This window comes from Artemia sp. Qi Xiang Cuo, chromosome 11, assembly GCF_049724085.1.
Source record: "Artemia sp. Qi Xiang Cuo chromosome 11, ASM4972408v1, whole genome shotgun sequence".
NCBI lineage: Eukaryota > Metazoa > Arthropoda > Branchiopoda > Anostraca > Artemiidae > Artemia > Artemia sp. Qi Xiang Cuo.
The window spans coordinates 32,194,553-32,216,108 of record NC_142804.1 but is presented as its reverse complement, the minus strand read 5'-3'; the positions used below and the strand labels follow the sequence as shown (position 1 = coordinate 32,216,108).

Genomic DNA, 21,556 nt, shown 5'->3' with positions numbered 1-21,556 from the left:
CGAAAGCTTCAACTTAATACCCCCAGTCGTTCTCGATATAATGCTGAAGTGGCTTATTGGCAACCCTAAACACAATGCGTTTTGGTTTAGTTTTAAAGGAGCATTTAGTTTTATAGCACAAAGGCCCAATTGCATAATTGTGGGAGGTGGACATGCCCCATATCCCTAAAGACACAGTTACTGGACCTTTCTACTGTGCTGAACAAAATGGCTAAAATGGTTGTCTCAAGATTTTGACTGGATGTATTTGGAAAATGAATTGGCTTGAGGGACTGGCTGATTGCCCTCCAATCTCTTTTTACTCTTAAAAAGGACATTAGAACTTTTAATTTTGTATCGAATTAGCTCCTTTAAATGTTTCAATGATATTTCTAGCTATTATTGAGTGGCGCTGCCTATGATATTGCTTATATGCTCTTTTGAAAACCTGCATGCATACCATTTTTTAGTTTAATTGGAACTACCCCTAAACGCTCCCCAAAAATTCCACCTTAATGCTCTTAGCCTCATTAGTTACAGTAACTGTAGTGGTAGCATTAAAAGTATTCACATAGTGCCTTCTGGCTAGTTCAAAATCCCCCAAAACTTACTCTTAAAGGTATAACTTAATAGTATAAGTTGTTCTTGAGATATTGCTTTGTCACCTTTTTGAAAGTCCACTTATTTATAATTTGTTTTAATTTAGTTCAACGTCCTCCTAAATGTTCCTTATATTTGATTACTGAACACATTATTATATGCTCTTTGGGCTGTTGGTTACGAAATGGCCATCCCGCAATTTCAATCGAATGTGTGTGGGGAAAAGAGGATGTCAGGGAGGAGGGGGGGGGCTTTTTCCCCTCCATCATGTTTAATTCTTGAAATGGGACTAGAACTGTACATTCTCAATCAAATGAGCCTCCTCCAAAGTTCACACGACCACCCCTTCTATAAAAACCGTATATACACCCGGGGCATAACTTACAACCCTTACCCCCTAACTATGAGGGGTTGTGTCAACCCCGAAGGTCTTGTTATATAATCTTTGGACTATTTTTGAACAAATGGCTATCTCAAAATTTCTATCGGATACATTTTGGGAAAATATGACATGGGGGGGCATAGCTACCCTCTGATAAATTTGACCCTTAAAAAGGACACTTAAACTTCCGATTTCCAATCTAATCCCCTCCGAAGTTTGTGTGACCAACCTTTCCATAAATACCTTATATGCCCTAGGGGCATAACTTACAACCCTTGCCCTGAGGAATGAGGGGAGGGGCGGTCATTCTAAAAGACATAATTTTTGGACTTATAAACTACGTCAAACAAAATAGCCATCTTGAAATTTTGATTGGAAGAGTTTGGGAAATGCTGGGCGTGGGGGCTGGTTGCCCTCCAATCACTTTTGACTATTAAAGAGGATACTCACCCTTTAAATTTCCAACCGAATGATCCCTTTTCGAAGTTTCTACGAAAGCAAATGACTACTGTCATTGTTGTCCTCTTAGAGACATGTTTCAAAAATTTAAAAAGCAACTGAATGGAAATATTGGAATCGATATTAGCCGAAGCTCTTACTGATGATATGAAAGACAACCCTTTAAAGTCAACTGTTATTACTATTAATTTCCTCAAGACTCCCCCTTCTCTTTCCTATCCCATCCCCCCTGAAATGTCTGTTACCACTATGAAATTACTGGGCGTTACCATTTCAAGCGACTTAAAATGGGATTGTCATATTAATGACATCTTAAAACGTGCAAATGCCGCAATTTCCCTCCTTAAACTCCTTAAAAAATTTAAGTGCCCTAAATTGCATTGTTTGAGGATTTTCCTGTCATTTGTACATCCAACCCTTGAGTACGCCTGTCCTGTTTGGTATCCTGGCATTTCCATTGAATTGTTGGACAGAATAGAGGCAGTCCAAAAAAGGTGCCTAAGAATTATCTTCAATGAGGGTAAAGAACCTTATATTTCCCTTCGTAGGAGAGCTAATTTTGTCACCCTTAAGGAAAGGAGAGCAAAAACTACCTTGCGTTTTGCTAACAATGCCCTTTATAACCCTCGAACAACTCCCCTTTTCCCTGGTCAATATTGACCCCTTCGACCCCGCCTCCCCAATAAGAGTTGTATAAACTCTTATCCCAATAATCTTCTTGCCCCAATAAGAGTTTGCTCTGAAAGATATAGAAGAACTTTTATCCCTTACATAGTTGACATTTTCAATCAAAGAATCTCCGCAGCATCCCCCCCCCCCCTCACTTTTTACCTCATAGTTATTAATTTAATGCCCATTTTGCAAATTTGGAGGTTTTTATTATGTTTCTTAGTCACTAACTAACTTATATTTTTGTTTTAAAAGAAAAAGATAAGTTTTGTCTTTTTGTTTCGTTTTTTTTTTGGCATTTTTGCTGACTTGAAATTAGCCCTCTAATTTTATGAGTTTAATTTGTTTTGTTTTTAACATTTTTACGTATTTGACATTGGCCCTTTTATAATTTTCTGTTGTTGTTTGATTGTTTGTTTTTGTTGTTCTTTTTTCGCTTTATTTGATGTTAAAGTGCGAATTCGGCCTTTTTGGGTTTGTGATAGCCGTTTTTCAGCAATAAATCTTATCTTATCTTACTATCTTGAAATTTCTATGCAGTTTATACAACACGCTTTCTATAAAAACCGATAGGAACTTATAATTCTCCGAGTTACCATCATTCTTTCAGATAATATGTTATTTTACCTCGTGCTTGCGTAGTGGAAAAATCTGTACCTTTAATTTAAAGGTTTTCAGGTTCAATCCCGTGCAGCGCGGGGAACCGCTTGATTGATGGTTTTATTATAATTTTTGTTAATTTTTTAAATTTCAATTAGAACTCCAACAATTATATTTTATGATTTATAATTTACATATATATTTATATTTTATAATACCAACAAAGATAAAAAAAAACTATAAACATGTCCACGACTGAGCTCCTTTGTTGACAGCCAATTACAGAATTTATTTTAGTAGAGCTTTACAAGTTGTGATGATTTGGTGACATTGTATGGGATATAGTTACCAGCTAGGCTATCTGATATGCCAACAAGTTTATGACAAAGGCCCACAGTGAAAAAAAAATACCGTGGGCCTGTTTGGTATAGACTAACAACAACACTACCTTTTACGTTAATTGTCAAACCTAATCACTAATTGTGGCCCCGATCCTAACTTTACTGGTACAAGTCCAGATTGAATATTCCTTCTCCATTTATTAGCATGTCAGTACAATATTTTACTATCATGCCGTCTTGCTGCATCTTTCAGGTCTTCTGAAATTTTTTCCATGGTCTCCATTTCACAACTCCTTAATTCACATTTTAATGCTTTCTTTACATTCCTTTTATTCTCATATGCTCTATCACTCAAATAATTCCTGTAAGAGCCCCTCCTCCTCTCTATTAGATATAACGCATTTTAAAGAATATTCCTACCTGCGTTTCTAACTTTCTTCCCTAAGCCACCATCAGCGACTTCACAAGCTATATTGATTATAACTAGATTGTTATACCTACAAAATTGCAGCAGTCTATGACCATTACTGTTCTCTTTTTCTACACCAAATTTACCTTGGCGAGGATACCATCTATCCCTGTTTGTACCGACCTAGACCTTAAAATCGCTAATGGGACCTTGTCCATTTGTTCCTGCAGCTGAAAGTAAAACTCATCTGACTCACTACTATCTTCATCAGTTGGTTCTACAGGGGTATATACTATTGTGACTAATACCTTGTACTTTTTAGTCATAAAATGAGCGACTAGCGTTCTATTATTAATACCTTCCTAGACTAAACAAGACTTAGCGTGTACCCCATCCATTCTGCCTGAGTAAATAAATTATATATCACTTAATTCCATGTTTTCTACCCCTGGGATATGAGTTTCTGAAACTCCTAGTAAGTTCGTTTTGAAGGATCTGAATTTGCCAGTCAAAATGTCGATATGATATTGTTTTTTTTAACGTTGTAGCATTCCAAGTTGCAATTTTCCTATTCTATAAATCGTTGAAATGATTTTGGCCTCAGGAAACGCAGTGACACATCAGGAAAGCACTTGACACATCTTCTAAAGTCTATAAGAAGTGCTTAAGCTGGTTTAGAATTGGACAGCAAGAAGTCTCTTGGACCTCCAGTTGAATAGAGGCTCTTTGCAATCTAGGCCCTTCTTTGTCAAACATTTTTTTTTTTTTTTTTTTTTTTTTTTTTTTTTTTTTTTTTATGGAGAGAGAGATAAAGAAAACAAAAACAGTAATAACAGCCACTATATTAGAAAATAATACAGGACAAAGAAAAAAAAATTAACCAATAGTACGACCTAATCGGCACCACAAACCTTACAACGAACACATTCAACAATACTATTAAAATCATACCCCAAGAGGCCATAATAAGGTACTCAATTATTTATTTACACACCCCCCCCCCTCCCCAACAAAAAAAAACAACAAAAACAAAAGAACTTAATTCATACTTAGTAAAAAGGATTTCTTTAATTTCTCTCTTAAAATAAAGAATATCACTATTATTTTTAATACTCTGATCTAGATGATTCCAACTTCTAATCCCCCTATGAAGCACAGAAAACGTCAACCGGGTCGAAACAATGAATGGAATATTAATCTCTCCAGAACATCGAGTGTCAAAATTGTGGATCATGGATCTCAAATTAACTAAACTGTCAAAACATTAAAGATTTGTACCATGATGTAGCCTAAAAATAAAAAAAAATGTATATAACTTTCGTAGTCCAGATGCTGGTGGTATCCTTATTCGCTCGTAGACGTTCCGCACCGAATCCCGGGGTTGTAAACCAACAAACAAGCGAACAGCATTATTTTGAAGAAATCCGACGGGCCGGGCAACATAAGCAAATGTATTAAGCCAAACGCTATTACAATACAGAATATATGGATGGACAAGGGAAAAATAAAGTAGGCGTAGGACATGTGTAGGGAAAAAATGCTTAAGTTTTCTCATTATACCTAGGTTACGAGACAAAATTTAACTCACAGGCTGTGCATGACACTTGAATGATACAATCTCATCAATATATACCCCCAGGTAATTAATCGATAAAGCACGCTTTAAAACTCCACAATGTGTTACAATTTCATTCATCCTAGGATAAAAAACAGAAGATCGGGAAAAAATGACGAATTTTGACTTACCAAGATTAATCTTAAGCCTGTTTACCCTTAACCAGGAAACTAACCTATCCACATTATCTTTCATCAATATCAGGAGTAATTCTTCCGTCTTTGCAGTGCTGATAGCGACAGTGTCATCCGCAATTAATGACATAGTTTCATTCCGGAGACTTTTAGTCATATCAGTAACACTAAAACAACAAACAAGAGTTTGGGTATCGCCTCACTGCAGAAGCCTAATAGGCTTCTGCAGTGAGGCGATACCCAAACTCTTGTTTGTAGTTATTTTTATTCGATTCAAACTTGATTTGCATATTCTTTTTAAGTTTCACTCGTTTTAAGATTTATTTATTCATTTACATTAATATATTTTGTATATTTGTTCGCATTGATTGTATATTTAATTTCTGTTCGTTTTAAGTTTCATTTATACTTTAATAGCAAAACATTTGTTTTCGTTTTAAGCTTGATTTTCATATTCAATCTAAGCACTACTCGCTTTAAGATCTATTTATTCATTTATATTATTACTTGTTGTATGTTTTTTGCTATGATTGTTTATTTAATTTCTGTTTGTTTTCGGTTTCATTTATTCTTTAATAGTAATTTCTGGTCGTTTTGAGTTTGAATTTTAACAAGTATAAGTATCAACTGAGCTTAAGTTTAAAATGGCCTTTACTTTTCTTTGAAAAACTTATTTTTCGGAAAGTTTTTTTTAGTTAATACGAAAAAACACCATATTGTTCTTTATTCTCATCCGTAGGTTCTAAAGCTTGCAACTTAAACAATCTATCTCTTAAATTTGTTTTCTGAAGAAGATCTAGTGTTATCCCATTATGCTTTCGTACTTTCATATTCCTAACAACTCCCACTTCCCAAGCCTTTTCCAATAACTTACCATAAAAAAGCGCAAATTTACTATTAACATCATTTTCCTCTCCAAGCGGGGACATCCAATCAACTTGAACCAAATTATTATTTAGTTTTACAAGGGCATTTTTATCAAAAACTACAGACCTTTTACTCAAGTCAGAAATTACTCACTAATGAGTAAATACCCCACATTTAGCATAAACACCAAAGTGGCCAGATTCAACATTTACAACAACTGGAGATCTAAAAGGTACATTTGAAAATATATTGTGCAAAAGCTTTGCGGAAGTCCTAGAAACTCTATTCGGAATGTTAATCGTAGGGACTAAACCATAAGACAGATATAGATTTAAAAGTGAGAAGTCACCGAAGACTCGATATCTAACATGTTGATGTTGAAATCACCAATAATGAAACAAGGTTTATTACTAGATTGGACTTTCACTAGCTGTTCATGTAAATTCTCAACGAATTCTTGAATAGAGCTAGAGGGAGACCTATACACAATGACTAAAGATGCATCAACATTATTTAATTTTGCTTGTAGAACTTTTGTTCCACACACCATTTCATTATATTTGCTCAGATCATCACGGATTTTCACGTGCAGATCTTCACGTACATAGGCTGCGAGACCCCCGTGTTGACGCAGTTCTCGGTACCGTGTAAACAAAATATACCCCGGTATCATAGGCAGCGTAATAGCGCTGCCTAAGTAAAGAACGATGTTGATACAATGTATTATTTATCTATTTATAATTTGTTTCCATACCCGGGCACTTCGTATCGAAGGAGTTGTCGTAGAAAATTCGAAAGGGCTCATTCAATTGGAAATCGGAGTTGCTAGTGCCCTTTTTAATCGTCGAAAGTGATTGGAGGGCAACTAGCCCCCCCCCCACGCCCATTATTCCCTCAAACACATCCAATCAAAATTTTGATATAGCAATTTTGTTCAGCTCAGTTGATTTCCAAATTGAAAATATGTTTTGAGGAGGACACTCCCCCAGAACCCTCGGTGCAAGGGTTTTAAGTTTTGCCCTGAGGGCATATAAGAACGATGTTGGCACGATGTATTTTTTTTTGTTTTCCTTTAGAGCAGGGCTCTTCGTATCGAAGAAGTTGTAGAAACTTTGAAAAGGACTCATTCAATTGGAAATTGGAGTAGCTTGTGCCCTATTTAATAGTCGAAAGTGATAGGAAGGCAACTTACATCCCTTCCACGCCCACCATTTCCCGAAACACATCCAATCAAAATTTTGAGATAGCCACTTTGTTCAGCATAGTTGATTTCTTGATAAAAATTATATTTTTGAGGAGGACACTCCCCCACAGCCTTCAGGACAAGGGTTGTAAGTTATGTCCTGGAGGCATATAAGGTTTTTATAAAAGGTGTTGTCGTAGAAACTTCAAAAAGGCTCATTCGATTGGAAATTCAAAGGACTAGTGTCCTTTTTTAATAATCGAAAATAATTGTAGGGCAACTAGACCCCCCGCCCACGCCCACCATTCCCCCAAACACATCTAAACAAAATTTTGAGACAGCCATTTTGTTCAACGTAGTTGGGTATCTGATAGGAAGTATGTTTTTGATGAGGACACTCCCCCAAGGCCTTCAGACCACGGGGTGTAATTCATGCCCTGACGGCATATGAGAACGATATTGGCGCAATGTATTATTTACTATTTTTTTCCTTTAGAGCAGAGCACTTCGTATCGAAGAAGTTGTCGTAGAAACTTCAAAAAGGGCTCATTCGACTAGAAATTGAAATGGCTAGTGCCATTTTTAATAGTCGAAAGTAATTGGAAGACAAATAACACCCCTTCCACGCCCACCATTTCCTCAAACACATCCAATCAAAATTTTGAGATAGTCATTTTGTTCCACGCAGTTAAAAGTTCAGGAAATTTGATCCTTGAGCAAGACGCTCCCCCCCCCTCCTCACTGTTTTCAAGGAAGGGGTTATAAGTTATAACCTGCAGGCATATAAGTTTTTACTCAAATCTTTGTCGTAGAAACTTGAAAAAGGGTTCATTTGATTGGAAATTCAAAGGTCTAGTGCCCTTTGTAATAGTCGAAAGTGATTTGAGGGCAACTAACCCCCCTCTTTCGCCCACCTTTTCCCCAAACATATCCAATCAAATTTTTTAGATAGCCTTTTTATTCAACGTAGTTGAAAGTTTTGGAAATTAGGTCTTAAAGGATGACAACCCATCCCCCCACAACCCACAGGGCAAGGGTTGTAAGTTATGCCCTGGGAGCATGGAAGGTTTTTATAGAATGCGATGTTGTAAAAACATCAAAAAGGGCTCATTCAATTGAAAATTGAAAGGGCTAGTGCCCTTTTAATAGTCGAAAGTGATTGAAGGGCAACTAACCCCCCTCTCACGCCCACAATTTCCCCAAACACACCAAAATTTTCCAAATTTTCAGATATCCATTTTTTTCAACATAGTTGAAAATTCTGAAAATTTGGTGTTTTAGGATGATAAGCCCCTCAGGTTCCTCAGTGAAAGGGCTGTAAGTTATGCCCTGGGGGGCATATAAGGTATATATAGAATGTTGTTATAGAAATTTCAAAAAGGGCTCATTTGTTTGGAAATTAAAATTGCCCTTTTTAATAGTCGAAAGGGAGAGGAGAGTAGTTGACCCCCCTTTCACGCCCACCATTTCCCCAAAACTTTCAATCAAAGTTTAGAGATAGCCATTTTGTTCAACATAGTTGAAAGTTCTGGAAATTATGTATTTAAAGATGACAAACCCCCCAGAGTCCCCAGAGCAAAGGTTGTAAGTTATGACCTGGGGGCATATAAGGTTTTTATAGAAAGTGTTGTCGTAAAAACTTCAAAAGGGGCTCATTCAATTGGAAATTGAGAGGGCTGGTGCTCTTTTTAATAGTCGAAAGTAATAGGAAGGTAAGTAACAACCCTCTCACGCACACCATTCCCCCAAATACATCCAATTAAAATTTTCAGATAGCCATTGTGTTCAACGTAGTAGAAAAATCTGGAAATTAGGTCTTTGAGGATGATCAACATAGCGTAAATGTATCCAAGCTATCAAAGAAAGTAAACAAATTTTTTTGCGAATGGTATCAAGTTTTCCATTTCAGGTCAACTAGAGGAGGTATGAAACTAAATTAAACTCTACTATTTGTGTGCAGATTTTTAAAGGGATGTAAGTGGTTAAAAGTTGCTGAAAACTTTTCTCCAGCATACAAATAGCAGGCCAAACTCTAAATTCCTGAAGAAACAAAAAGATTTAAAGTATCATTTTCTTTTTCCCTGAAACGACTATGTCAATATAAACCGAACAGAAATTAATAAAAAAAAGCATTTCTCAAAGAAAAGTAAAGAACTCCATTAAACAAAAATGAGCAAAAATAAAATCAAATAATCTACCAAGCGTGAAACTACCACAAATCCGCATCGATAAATAAATGAAACCCAAAACAAACAGAAATTACTATAAATAACCGAGTCAAACTCAAAACGAGCAGAAATTAACATAGAATTGGGCTCAAAACCCCTATGCCTTCCCAAGGCCAAAACATAATTTGCACTTTACTTAAAAAAATACAAATGAATGTGTACTGTCAGTTTAATATACATATACTGATATTCAGTAATCAAAATGTTAATATTATTTGATTTATTAAAGTTATAAAAGTAAAAACATTTATATTTTTTTCAGTAAAGTGCAAATTCAGTAAATCACTCTTCAGTAAAGCAACAAAATTCAACAAAATTCAAAATTCAATGCGCAATCAACTCAAAAAAGCGCCCAAATGGCGCAAATGCGCGCCACTTGGCAACACAGATGCCCTTTTATCAGCAAGAATCGAAATCCTGGACAGACAATCTCCGTCCCCTATTACCTTGGACTCAATATATATCTGACTAATTATTTTTAACAAAAGAATAGTACATTTAAATCTAATTTGATTGATAATTTGCCTTCAGACCTAATCCTAGAAATGCAAGAGGTGGTAGGTAAGACTTTCAATCATGATTTCTGTTTATAAAAAATTGTGCTAGTCGATAAATTCTACAGAACGATTTGAAAATTGCCTAGATCTGGATATATTTTAAGCTCGATTTTGTCGTCTGTCTGCTGTTAAAAATACGATACGTTATCGAATGCTTTAATAGTTTACCTGGTTCTTTGGGGACTGCTCTGTGAACATGTTCGAATTACTGTCTGCTCTTGCCTACGCTATCCTCGCGTTCAGTAGAGTGTATTGCAGTTTTTTAAGTTGTCAGTGGAAGAAGCCTCTGATGGCTTAAAAGTAGTGCCATGGGATCAGTGTCAACCAATCAATGGCCTTTTCTCTGACAAACCTAGGAATATTAATTGCAAGAAGCTGTATTTATCTCGGGGCATTTTCTTATATAACAGTTTGGGTATAAATAAAGGCTATTGCTTATACCAGTCAGACTAAGACCCAACAAGTGCCTAGGGCTTAACTTGTCAGACAATTGAACACTTACGATGGTTATATACTTCAAAATAAAAGTGTAAAACAAAACCTGAATTGTCATTTAGATTATAATGATTTGTGTGTGTGTGTGTGTGTTTTTTTTTGTTTTTTTTTTAAGTTCAGTTTATTGCCAGGAAATTAAAGAGCCTGATCTCTTCGGATCTTGCGGAAAGCATATACCTCTTGCAGGATAAATAGATATGACGTAAAATTTTGAAAAGTTGCGTGTAATTCTTGCCTGGTGCCAAGAAGGGTGGTTTTCGTTTGTCCTTAAGCCAGAGCCTACAGAGGGTGAGCTGAAATAGATACACACAAACATTTTCAGTTTTTATTATTAGGAAGCGAAAAGCAGGCCCCTGGCCCCTCTAATTCTTTATCAGAAAGGATTGTCTGAAGCTATTCCGCCTAACCGTCGTTACTTCAGGCCGTGTTTTCGCTTTTAGAGTGGAAAGCTTGGTTTATGCAAGTAGCCGTCAGTTTGGAATTGAAGCCGTCAGTTTGAAAATTTTTCTCCAGCATACAAACAGCAGGATAAACTATAAATCTTTAAAAAACGAAAAGATTTAACGTATTATTTTCTTTTTCTCTGAAAAGACAATGTCAATATAAAACAAACAGAAATTAATTAAAAAAAGATTTTCCTCAAAATTAGTTTTTCAAAGAAAAGAATATAAATGTTTTTACTTTTATAACTTTAATAAATCAAATAATATTAAGATTTTGATTACTAAATATCAATATATGTATATTAAACTGACAATGCACATTCATTTGTTTTTTGTTTTGTTTTTCAGTAAAGTGCAAATTTTATTGTTACCTTGGGAAAGCATAGGGGTTTTGAGCCATAGTCTTGTTAGTTTCTGCTCATATTGAGTTTGACTCGGTTATTTATTGTAATTTCTGTTCGTTTTGAGTTTCATTTATTTATCGATGCTGGTTTTTTGGTAGTTTCACGCTTGGTAGATTATTTGATTTTATTTTAGCTCATTTTTTGTTTAATTTCTTTACTTTTCTTTGAAAAACTTATTTTGTGGAAAAAGTTTTTTTTAATTAATCTAAAAGGAAGGACCTAAGATGTGAGACGGTTCTCTGGCTCTATAGCCAAAATATTCTCTTAGAATAATAAAGAGAAAAATTTAGAGATAAAAAAAGAGTATTTTCTACGGGTCAAAAAGTGGTGCCGTTTACTTTTACAGACTATTTCTTCTTGTGATTCTGCTGTGTTTGTAATTTCACTTTCTATGTTTGGGACTATGATGAGGAACGGTTTCAACTTTGTGTCCTAAAATCTAGTAGTTCTCTCATTGCCAAAGAAATTAGGGGTTTGCTTTGCTTGGAAAGCAAAACTAAAACATTTTTATGTTGTTCTGGTTCTCTCAAAACTAAAAATTAATATTGCTCTGGTTCTGTCAAGTCTTTTTTTTCTAGGGATCAAATTTGAAGTGTTTAACGCTCAGTTGAAACAAGATCTTAACTTGTTGCTGATTGGCGGAGCATTGGTTGGCCTGTGCATATTTTTATTTTTCCAATCATTTTGCGCTACAGTTTCAGTCCTAATCTCAGTTGTGATATCTGTTGGAATGGCGTATTTCTTCTATTTCTTCGTCTTCAAAATTCGTTCATTCCCATTTGTCAATGTGTTGGTTCTTGTGATAGCTTTGGGTAAGTAGCATCATATTATTCTTTAAAAAAAGAATGACGATGTTTCCCCAATCTATTGTTTAAGACTGAGTACTTAACGAAAACTAGGGGGCTAAAGCTAACTTTTTATGTGGTCTCTTGTCGTTAGCCTTGATTTTACAACTAATTGTTTTTTCTTTTGTTCTGGTTTTACAAACACAGTACCAACACTATACGCAATTATTTGTCTATCTTTCTATATTATTTTCTTCTGATTACCTCTTAGTCCTGTCTGTTCTTTACGCTTCTCTTTGTTTTTTTTCTGGTTGCTATTTACCTTATTGGCGCCGCCATACTGAACTTGTGTTCCGACAGGAAAATTTTTCACCAGTTTCCTTTTTTATCCTGTTGATGGCACGTTTTCCCTTCTTTTAATCGTTTCTGGTAATAAACGGCAAGTAAAACCCTTTTCTTAACCTGTACTAGCCGACACTCTAAAAAAAACTGTAAGTTTAGGAACAATATTTAGAAGCTAGGATGTAGTTTTGAATATTAGAAGAATAGAGAGAATCTAATTTTTGTGCTGGTTCCAAATATGTAAAATATAGTAAGTTTACAGCTATCAATGGGAAGCTATTAGTGGGAAAACTGTGCACTTTTATGAAAGTGGGTCCCAAACCCCCTGACAAAGGGTGCGATATTGGTTGGAATCTCACCATAAAAATCCAAATACATGGCTAAGTACCGTGGAATGAAAGACTGAACCCTCTGTCTAAAAAATATAGAGTTTTGTAATTTTCCGAGAAGGATGGGTGTGAATGCGTTTTTCCTTATGGTCTTTCAAAACTGAAAGAAAATTGCATCACAAAGAGGACGTGCCATAACAAATTGTCATCTTTGACCATTTTGTGCCACAGAAAGGCACTCTGCTTGAATAGGACAAACTACAATCGCCTCAAAATTCACAGATAGTCAAAATTTAGTAGTTTTCAGATTGAAAACTAGTGTCCATGTTTTTGGGTAAAAGGAACGTTAAAGGACACTTTTTAATGTCAGATTTAAAAAAGAGATAAGTCTGTGAAAAACTATTTGGCCGATCAAATTAATACCTACAAATATATCAGCTCCAGTGTTCCCAAGCCCCCAGCAGCACTTAGTAGAAAGGTAAGCGCGGTTCATCTTGTTTGAGTTGAAATCATATGAAGTGTTTCAGTTACATATAGTCGGAGAATCAAATTTATCCAACGTTGCCCTGATAGTTTTAATTTAATACTCTTAAACCATTTCTGATTTCACGCCCTTTTGATAAACAGTATGCATATAGTGTGTATTGAATTAGTTTTACATCCCCTTCAACAATCCCTGAAAGTTTCACCTTAATACCCTTAGCCTAAGTAATAGTAGTACAAGTTGCAGTAACAGTAGTAGTACTACTACTGGTAGTAACAGAAGCGTGAACGTGGTACCGTTTCATTAGTTCAACATCCCCTCTTAACATGCTTTGAAAGTTTCAACTAAATGCTCCAAACGTTTTGATTAGTTCAATTTTCCCTTCAACATGCCTGAAAGTGTCAACTTGACACTTTCCTGTCTGAAAGCTCCTGTGAACTAGGTTGGGTCTAAAAAGTCTGGATGGTCCTGATGGTTCAGGAGGTTTGGTCCCCCCATCAGGTTAGTCTAGTCTTCCGTCCCTTGTTAAACATACGAGAAATCCTACTGTGGTTTCCTCATCGTGGTAGTCAGGTGGAAACGGCCGGAATTGCCTATCCCAATTCTTCCTAGGCCAAACCACAGAGGGTGCCATTAGGTAGTGGAGACCTGCGTGGTTAAATATATTTCCACGAAACACCAAAATGCAAGGCAATATAAAGAGTCCAACCCATACTACGGCATCTCCGGCAAGCAACGCGTTGAAGGTTTCATCGACGCCTTCTCCAAAAAATTATCAAGCCCATACTATGGCATTCCCGGCAAGCGATGCTTTGAAGGTTTCATCAGCGCCTTCTCCAAAAAATTGGCAAGCTGAGGTACTACTTCGGAAACATAGACAACCCCTCAGTGTAGGGTGCTGGAACATCTGCTCGATGAAATGCCTAACGACCCAGTCGTTTATCGCGGGGGAATTGTTGCGTTACAGCATAGGCATAATGTGCGTCTCAAAAACCCAAATCAACGGCATTTTGGAAGTCTCAGAGGTTAGAACTCCTGAGGAGGCCGCTTTTTTCTCATTCTTCAACTCCTTATCCCTTGATGAATCTGTATATGGGGGAGTAGGCCTCATTTTAAGCCCCCTATCAGCGAAGTCACTTTTAAAGTGGGAATCTATATCACATAGAGTAGCAAGAGCGCGATTCAAAGGTCACCTATTCAACATATCAGTTATTGTAGTTTATGCTTCAACCAGAGACGTACCAGAGAGCGAAGCAGATCTTTTTTTTACAAAGTTATAACTTGTACACTTAAGAAAGTCCCAAAAAAAGACCTCATCTTTATCGGAGGTGACTGTAACGCTAGAATCCGGGGAAAAGTATCCAATGCTGAGTCTGCCATTGGCCACTTCGGTCTTGGAGCTAGATGTAGCAGGGGAACAAGACTTCTTCACTTTGCCATGACGAATGATTTGGTCAATGCCAATACCTTATTCAAACCCAAGCGCAGCCACAGAGCCACATGGCATTCAAAAGATGGTAGAGCAAAAAGCCAGATTGATTACTTCCTCATGTCCCGCCGTTGGAAATTAATGGCTACGAATAGTAGATCGTACATTGGAGCAGATACTGGCTCGACACATGGGCCGGATTATCTTCTAGTCAAGTTAGATCTAAAGTTATGACTTGCAGCACGCCCCCAAGAGGAAACCTCCACGAAGATTTGATACCAATCGCTTCGATGATCCTAATATACGACAGGCATTCTGCTTAGAGAAACGACGAGCAAACTCAAAGTTTGGATGAAGAGTGGCTGACCATAGGGAATACAATCCACGAGGCTGCGGAAGCTACGTTAGGATACCGCAAAAGACTATCCAAAAAGTGGATGTCAACACGCACAATTCAGTTGGCTGAGCACAAGCAACAGATATGCAAAAATGGACACGCATGGTGTTCCATTTTAAAACAATAGGTCTGTCACGTTTACTGTTTTTGTTATATATACTGTATGATTGTTTGGTTTATTATTATGCTTATGTGCTTGATCCATAAGTTTTATCTTTGTTTCGTTTGTGTTTGTCTATTTGATTGTCACATTAGCTTGTTCTGTCATTTTCTGGTTTATTACTATGCTTGTGCGATTATTCTAAGATCTTTTACTCCGTTTTATTTGTCATTATCCGTCTTTTTCTTTTGCTTTTGTTTTTTCTTTTCTTCTTCTTTTTCTTTTTTTATACTCCGTTCATCAATGTATTTCAACGGGTTATAAATAAATTCAATTCAATTCAATTCATATCGGACAGAAAATCGGAGTTGTTCAAACGCTTGAGAAGAGAATGCCACCAGTCGGCTAAGAATAATAAGAACTAGTAATGGGAGAAAATCGCTGAAGATATGGGAGCCGCTGCCTCTAGATTCGACACCAGGAAGATGTATCAGCTCCCAAAATCAATCAGGAATAAATCACATAAGCCTACTAGTACATCCGTCGAAGATGAAAACGGCAAGTTACTCTCGAATAATCCCGAAATAATAAATCGTTGGAAGGAGCACTTTGACAAACTACTTAACCAGCACCGGTTCTCCACTAGATGATAATCAAGTGCTGCCATAATCCAAGTCGTAGCCCTGATGACCTGCAGGAACCAAACTCTCCCAGCAGTGTTTATAATGACGTGAATGTGGCTCCCCCCACGTTAAATGAAGTCCAACAAGCAATCAATTGCCTTAAAAGCAATGAAGCCCCTGGTCCTGATGCCATTCCGGCTAATCTTTACAAATATGGAGGGACAACACTTTTCAGCAGGATTCATATACTAACCTGTCGTATATGGGAAGAAGAGATAGTTCCTCAGGATTGGGGAGACTCTGTCATCCTTCCAGTCTTCAAAAAAGGGCTAAAGACAAAATGCAGCAATTATCGCGGGATTTCTCTCATATGCATTACTGCAAAAATATTTGCCATAGTGCTACATGATCGTTTTTCTATCCAGCGCAACGCAAAGACAAGGCCCAATCAAGCGGGATTCCACCCAGGCATGGGAACAATTGACCAACTATTCGTCTTAAGAGAAACCCTTGAACACAAGGCAAAACACCAGAAACCAACAGTGTCTCTATTCATAGATTTTATTACAGCTTTTGATTCTGTTCCATGGGATGGAATCTGGAAGGCCATGACAGAGGATGGAGTACCAGGCAAGATAGTCAGACTTGTCCAAGCATACTACCAGCATACGCGAGCCCAAATTCAGATCGGTGGAGAACTCTCCTCGATGTTCCCAATTGATTTTGGTGTCCGACAGGGATGTATATTGTCTCCCGTCTTATTTAATTTCGTGATCGACTGAATTATGACCAGAGTAATGACAACTTTCCAGGCGTTGAAGTAAGTCTCAATTTTGTGATCACCGATCTGGACTACGCCGACGATATTTGCTTGTTAGCTGAATCTCGTTCAGAAGCTCAATCTATGCTATCGAAGGCAGCTGAAGAATCCTCTCTGGTCGGCCTGAAAATAAGCTCCCCGAAGACAAAAGTCATGGCGTCCGGTATATCCTCTCAAGGCTCCCCAATTTTTCTAGAACAGTCGCCCAAAGACGAGATACATGAATTTAAGCACCTAGACTCTCTGTTAGACCCAATAGGAAGATGCCCATCAGAAATACAGTCAAGAATCTCTTCGGCAACTGGAATTTTCACCCAGCTAAATCACTCTCTATAGAACCCAGCAAAATATCCGTCTGAAGACAAGAATAATGATTTACCAGGCCCTTGTTAGGTTTGTCTTACCATACGGCTGTAAGACATGGACTATGAAAGCATCCGACATTCAAGCCCTCAACGTATTTGACCATTCATGTTTAAGGAGAATCATTGGCACTAAACTCCGTGATCGTGTCAGCAATGTCGAACTCCGCAAAATCTGCTATCAGCGTTCTGATTTGGCCACTACAATTGAATAAAGAAGACTCCGATGGTTCGGCCATACACTTCGCCGCCCACACCACACCTTTGTCAACAAAGCCCTCATATGTACACCTCTTTCGGGATGGAAAATGCGACACGGGGGACAAAAGAAAACGTGGCTCGCCTGTATCAAGGCTGACCTAGACCCAATTGATGGCTTCAATAAGTATGGACGAAGATGGGAAAAGTCCTGGCTCGATTTGATTGAACCACTCGCAAACGACCGATACTCTTGGCTTTCTACAATGACGAAGCTACTGGACGCCAGGGAGAGCGGAGATACTTGAGTCCTGCTACAAGTACAAGTAAGTAAAGTGTCAACTTAATACTCTAAGTTTAAGCTGTTTCAGAGATATCGCTGATTCTTCCTTTTGGCAACATGCATGCACATAGTGTGTTTTGATTTATTTCATATTTTCCCTTGACAGCTCCTGAAAGTTTCAACCTTGATACCCTTTGCATCAGTAGTAGAAAGAATCGTGGTACAAGTTTGCACATAGCGCGCTTTAATTAATTCAGTATCCCCCAAAAATATTCCCTGAAAGTTTCACTTTAATGCTCTTAGCCTAAGTAATAGTAGTACAAGTAGCAGTAGCAGTAGCAGTAGTACTACTACTGCTGGTGGTACTAGTAATTTTAGTGTAAACATGGTACCGTTTTGTTAGTTCAACATCCTCCTCAACACTCCTGAAAGTTTCAAGTTAATACTCTTAGCCTTTTGGTTAGTTTAACTTCCCTCTCAACGTGTCTGAAAACGTCAACTTGATAATCTAAGCTGTTCCTGTGATATTGCTGATACTTCCTTTTGGCAACATTCATGCATATGGTATGTTTTGATTTAGTTCAAAATTTCCCTAAGCATTCCCTGAAAGTTTCACCTTAATATCATTAGCCTCATTAGTAGCAGTAATCGTAGTAGCAGTGTGCACATAACGCCTTTTGGTCAGTTAAACATAACACAAAAATCTTCCCTTAAAGTTTCACATTAATACCTTTAGTTTTAATAGTAGTAGCAATCGTAATAGCAGTAGCAGTAGTAGTAGCAGTAGAAGTTGTAGTAGTTGCATATAGATATTGCCTTTTGGGTAGTTCAACATCCCTCACAGCATGCCCTGTGGGGGATGCTGTGGTAACTCAATTCTCTAAGCCGTTTCTAAGATACTGGTGATACGCCCTTTTCACAACCTGCATACAAATAGTATGTTTTGATTTAGTTCAGCTTCTCTTTCGATATTCCCTTAAGTGTTCGCTTAAAACCCTTAACCTTAGTAGTAGTAGCACTAGTTGTAAAAGTAGGAGCTGTAATAGTAGTAGCAGTAGTAGTAAATGCACTTATAGCCTTTTGGTCAGCTAAAATCCCCTTCATCATGCCCTGAAAGTTTCAACATAATACTCTAAGTCGTTCCTAAGATGTTGCTGCCACGCCCTTTTGACAATTTGTATGCACACCGTGTGTTTTGGTTCGGTTCAACTTCCCCCTCAATATTCCCTGAAATCTTCACCTTAATATCTTTTTCTTAGTAGTAGTCGCAGTAGAAGTTGTAGTTGTAGCAGTAGTAGTAGTAGTAGTAGTAGTAGTAGCAGCATGCACATTTGCTTTGTCGTCAATCAATCACTCTCCCCTTCATCATTCTTTGAAAGTTCCAGCCTAATATCTAAGTCTGTCCTGAGATACGCCCCTCTGACAACCTACATGCAAAGGGTATGTATGATTTAATTCAACATTCCCTGAAAGCTTCACCTTAATATGCCCAGCCTTTTTGTACGACAAGGGCTAAACATGCCCCCCTTTCCCACTAAAAAATATTATATGTAGACAATGGGTGAATTTTATTACTTGTAGTCCTTGCCCCAAGGGGAGTGGGGGGGAAGGGGTGATATGCCCAGAGGTATAGTTATTAGACTTTTTAACTATGCTGGTCCAAAGGCTACCTCAAAATTTTAGTGGATGTGTTTCGGGGAATAAAGGGGGTATTGGGTGGCTGCTTACCCTCCAAACACTTTTGACTTGCAAAAAAGCACTAGAACTTTTAATTTTCGATCGAATGAGCCTCCTCCAAAGTTATCTGCATGAGTTGTCTACGACAACTCCTGCCATACGAAGTGCCTTGTTAAAAAAAAACAAAAAAAAAAAAACCGACAAAACATTAATAAAATGCAGCCGGCTTCACTCTTTTCTTAGGCAGTAGTAGTATTGCACTGCCTATGATAACAAAGAAAAATTCAATAATGTTTAAACTTCCCGGTCTTCTTTCCTTTAAAAATCATTACCTCGCATGTTTTAAAAAGTCAGTCTAGTTTCAGTGCTTTTTTCGCAATATTTCTTCCTCTTAAATGAATTCTTCTCAAATGGATAGAGAATCGATCGGCGAGTCACTTATCAATTCAATCTTCTATGCTTTTGAAGGTAATTGAATCAAAAGGAATAATTGTGTAAACAATTGTTACTTTGAAATAGTGAAGCGAAACTCTTTAAGTCGTAACTGTAATTATTTTAAGAAATAGTGTTTTCTTTCAGGCATGCTTGATTATCTTGCAGAAATTATTTTTCTTCCTGCCGCTGTTACGATAAATGAAGAAACTGTTCAAAACATAATATAGCTGTCAGCACAGCGCAAATGACAATCTAGCCCTTAGGATGTTTAAGGGGTGGTAGACCAAAATTCATTTGTAGTAATTTCTGTTAGTTTTTTCCTTTAAACTTGTCCTAATTATTCATTTTAATTTCTGCTCGTTTCTAGGTTGACTTAAATGAATCTATTTTACTTTCTTTCAAAGAACTTATTTTCGGGAAAATCTCTTAAAAGGAATTTCAGTAAAAAGGTGCGTATGTCAAAATTTGTTATAACCAAAATCTTGCAAAGAATTGGAATATATATGATCAAGGTACAAAAATATTTTTTAAAGACTTGTCTCCTTTTGGTAAAACTGCAGGCTGAGGCAAGTTAGAATTTTCTCTTCTTTTTTTCAGTGCCCATAGCCATGTCCACTATTCACGTAAGGTATTGTGTGACTGCATACAACTGACTGATAGCCAGAAGGCATATCGGTATTGGGGTCTGGTTAGGTGAGCGCTTTTTTGGCAAGCACCATACTACTAGTAAGCAGCCAAAGACTGCCTACCTATAGTGCTAGTCCCATGATCATTTGGTAGCAAAGCTACCGAAACGGCGTGGATAAAAACTTTCAACAAACCGAAGATAAGAGCCCCATGTTCACGAGTTACCTAGACTTGATTGTCTAGGTAACTCTCAGTTATCCATTGATTTTTTTTTTCGCGTGGCTTGAAACTTAAGGGGAATTTATTCTGGACCAAAAGGAACGTGAAGTAGGAACAATTTTTGTGGAAAGAGTGTATTTCAAAATTTTGATCCGATGCCATGGGGTTATGGGGATGTCGAAGGGCAAAAAATCGCGTGGAAAATGAGCTGTATTCTTCAATCAATTTTGGCCCTTAAGAAAGGTACTAGAACCTTCAATCTCTGATTGAAAGATCTTTTTTCTAAGTTTCCAACAACACTGATTCTATACAGTATGACCGAGGAAAAACAAACAGAGCCGGATCTAGGTTTTTTCTCTGGGGAAGGGGGAAAATGTAGGTTTTGTCGCCTATTTATTTATTTCTACTACTACTAACAACTCACCGCAGAAGCAAGCTGCCGGAGGCCGACACACCTACGCTCGCTCCTACTCCATCCTCATCTTTTCAAAGTCTCTCTCTTTACACCCTACCAGGAAGTTTCCATTTCCCTTATGTCTTACTTTACGACATTCTCCCATCCCAATTGAAGACGACCTCGTTTCCGTTTAGCCCTAGACGGTCGGTCGAAAAGGATAATTTTTGGCAATCTGTCATCCTTCATCCGCAGAACTTGCCCAATCCATATCAAACTTTCTCTCATTATAGCCCTATAAAGCGGGATTGAACCGCACTTTTCGTATAGCCTACTGTTTGAAATACGGTCAGTCAATCGGGTACCCAAAACCATCTGTGGACAACTTCTCTGGAAAACATCTATGTATTTATTACGTATATGCTTTTTATCAAAAAGGGCTGGTTTTAACGACTCATAATTTTTTTTCATTACTTTTGAAGATATTGTTGATAAAAAAAAACAAAAAAAAACAAACTTAGTGAACCTAGTAAAACGGTTGTGGGTTAGGTTAATCGAATTTAATGCATAACATTCATAAAAGATATATTTACCCGGTACAATTACCAAATAGTTCGTGGCAACAAACTGTAAATGAGGAGCGAGTCTGCCCAACAGTAACCGTAACTCTCTGTCTGTGTCTGACAG

General features: G+C 37.3%; 1 protein-coding gene across 2 annotated transcripts in view; it reads left to right on the top strand.

The window, feature by feature from the left end:
* Window positions 1-21,556, top strand: part of disp (RND transporter family member dispatched) — a 110,356-nt gene that overhangs the window by 62,697 nt on the left and 26,103 nt on the right. For both annotated transcript variants that reach the window (XM_089096697.1, XM_089096698.1), the window contains exon 9: window positions 11,944-12,177. In XM_089096697.1, the coding sequence (XP_088952823.1) occupies window positions 11,944-12,177 (234 nt within the window). The remainder of the gene's footprint in view (window positions 1-11,943; window positions 12,178-21,556) is intronic.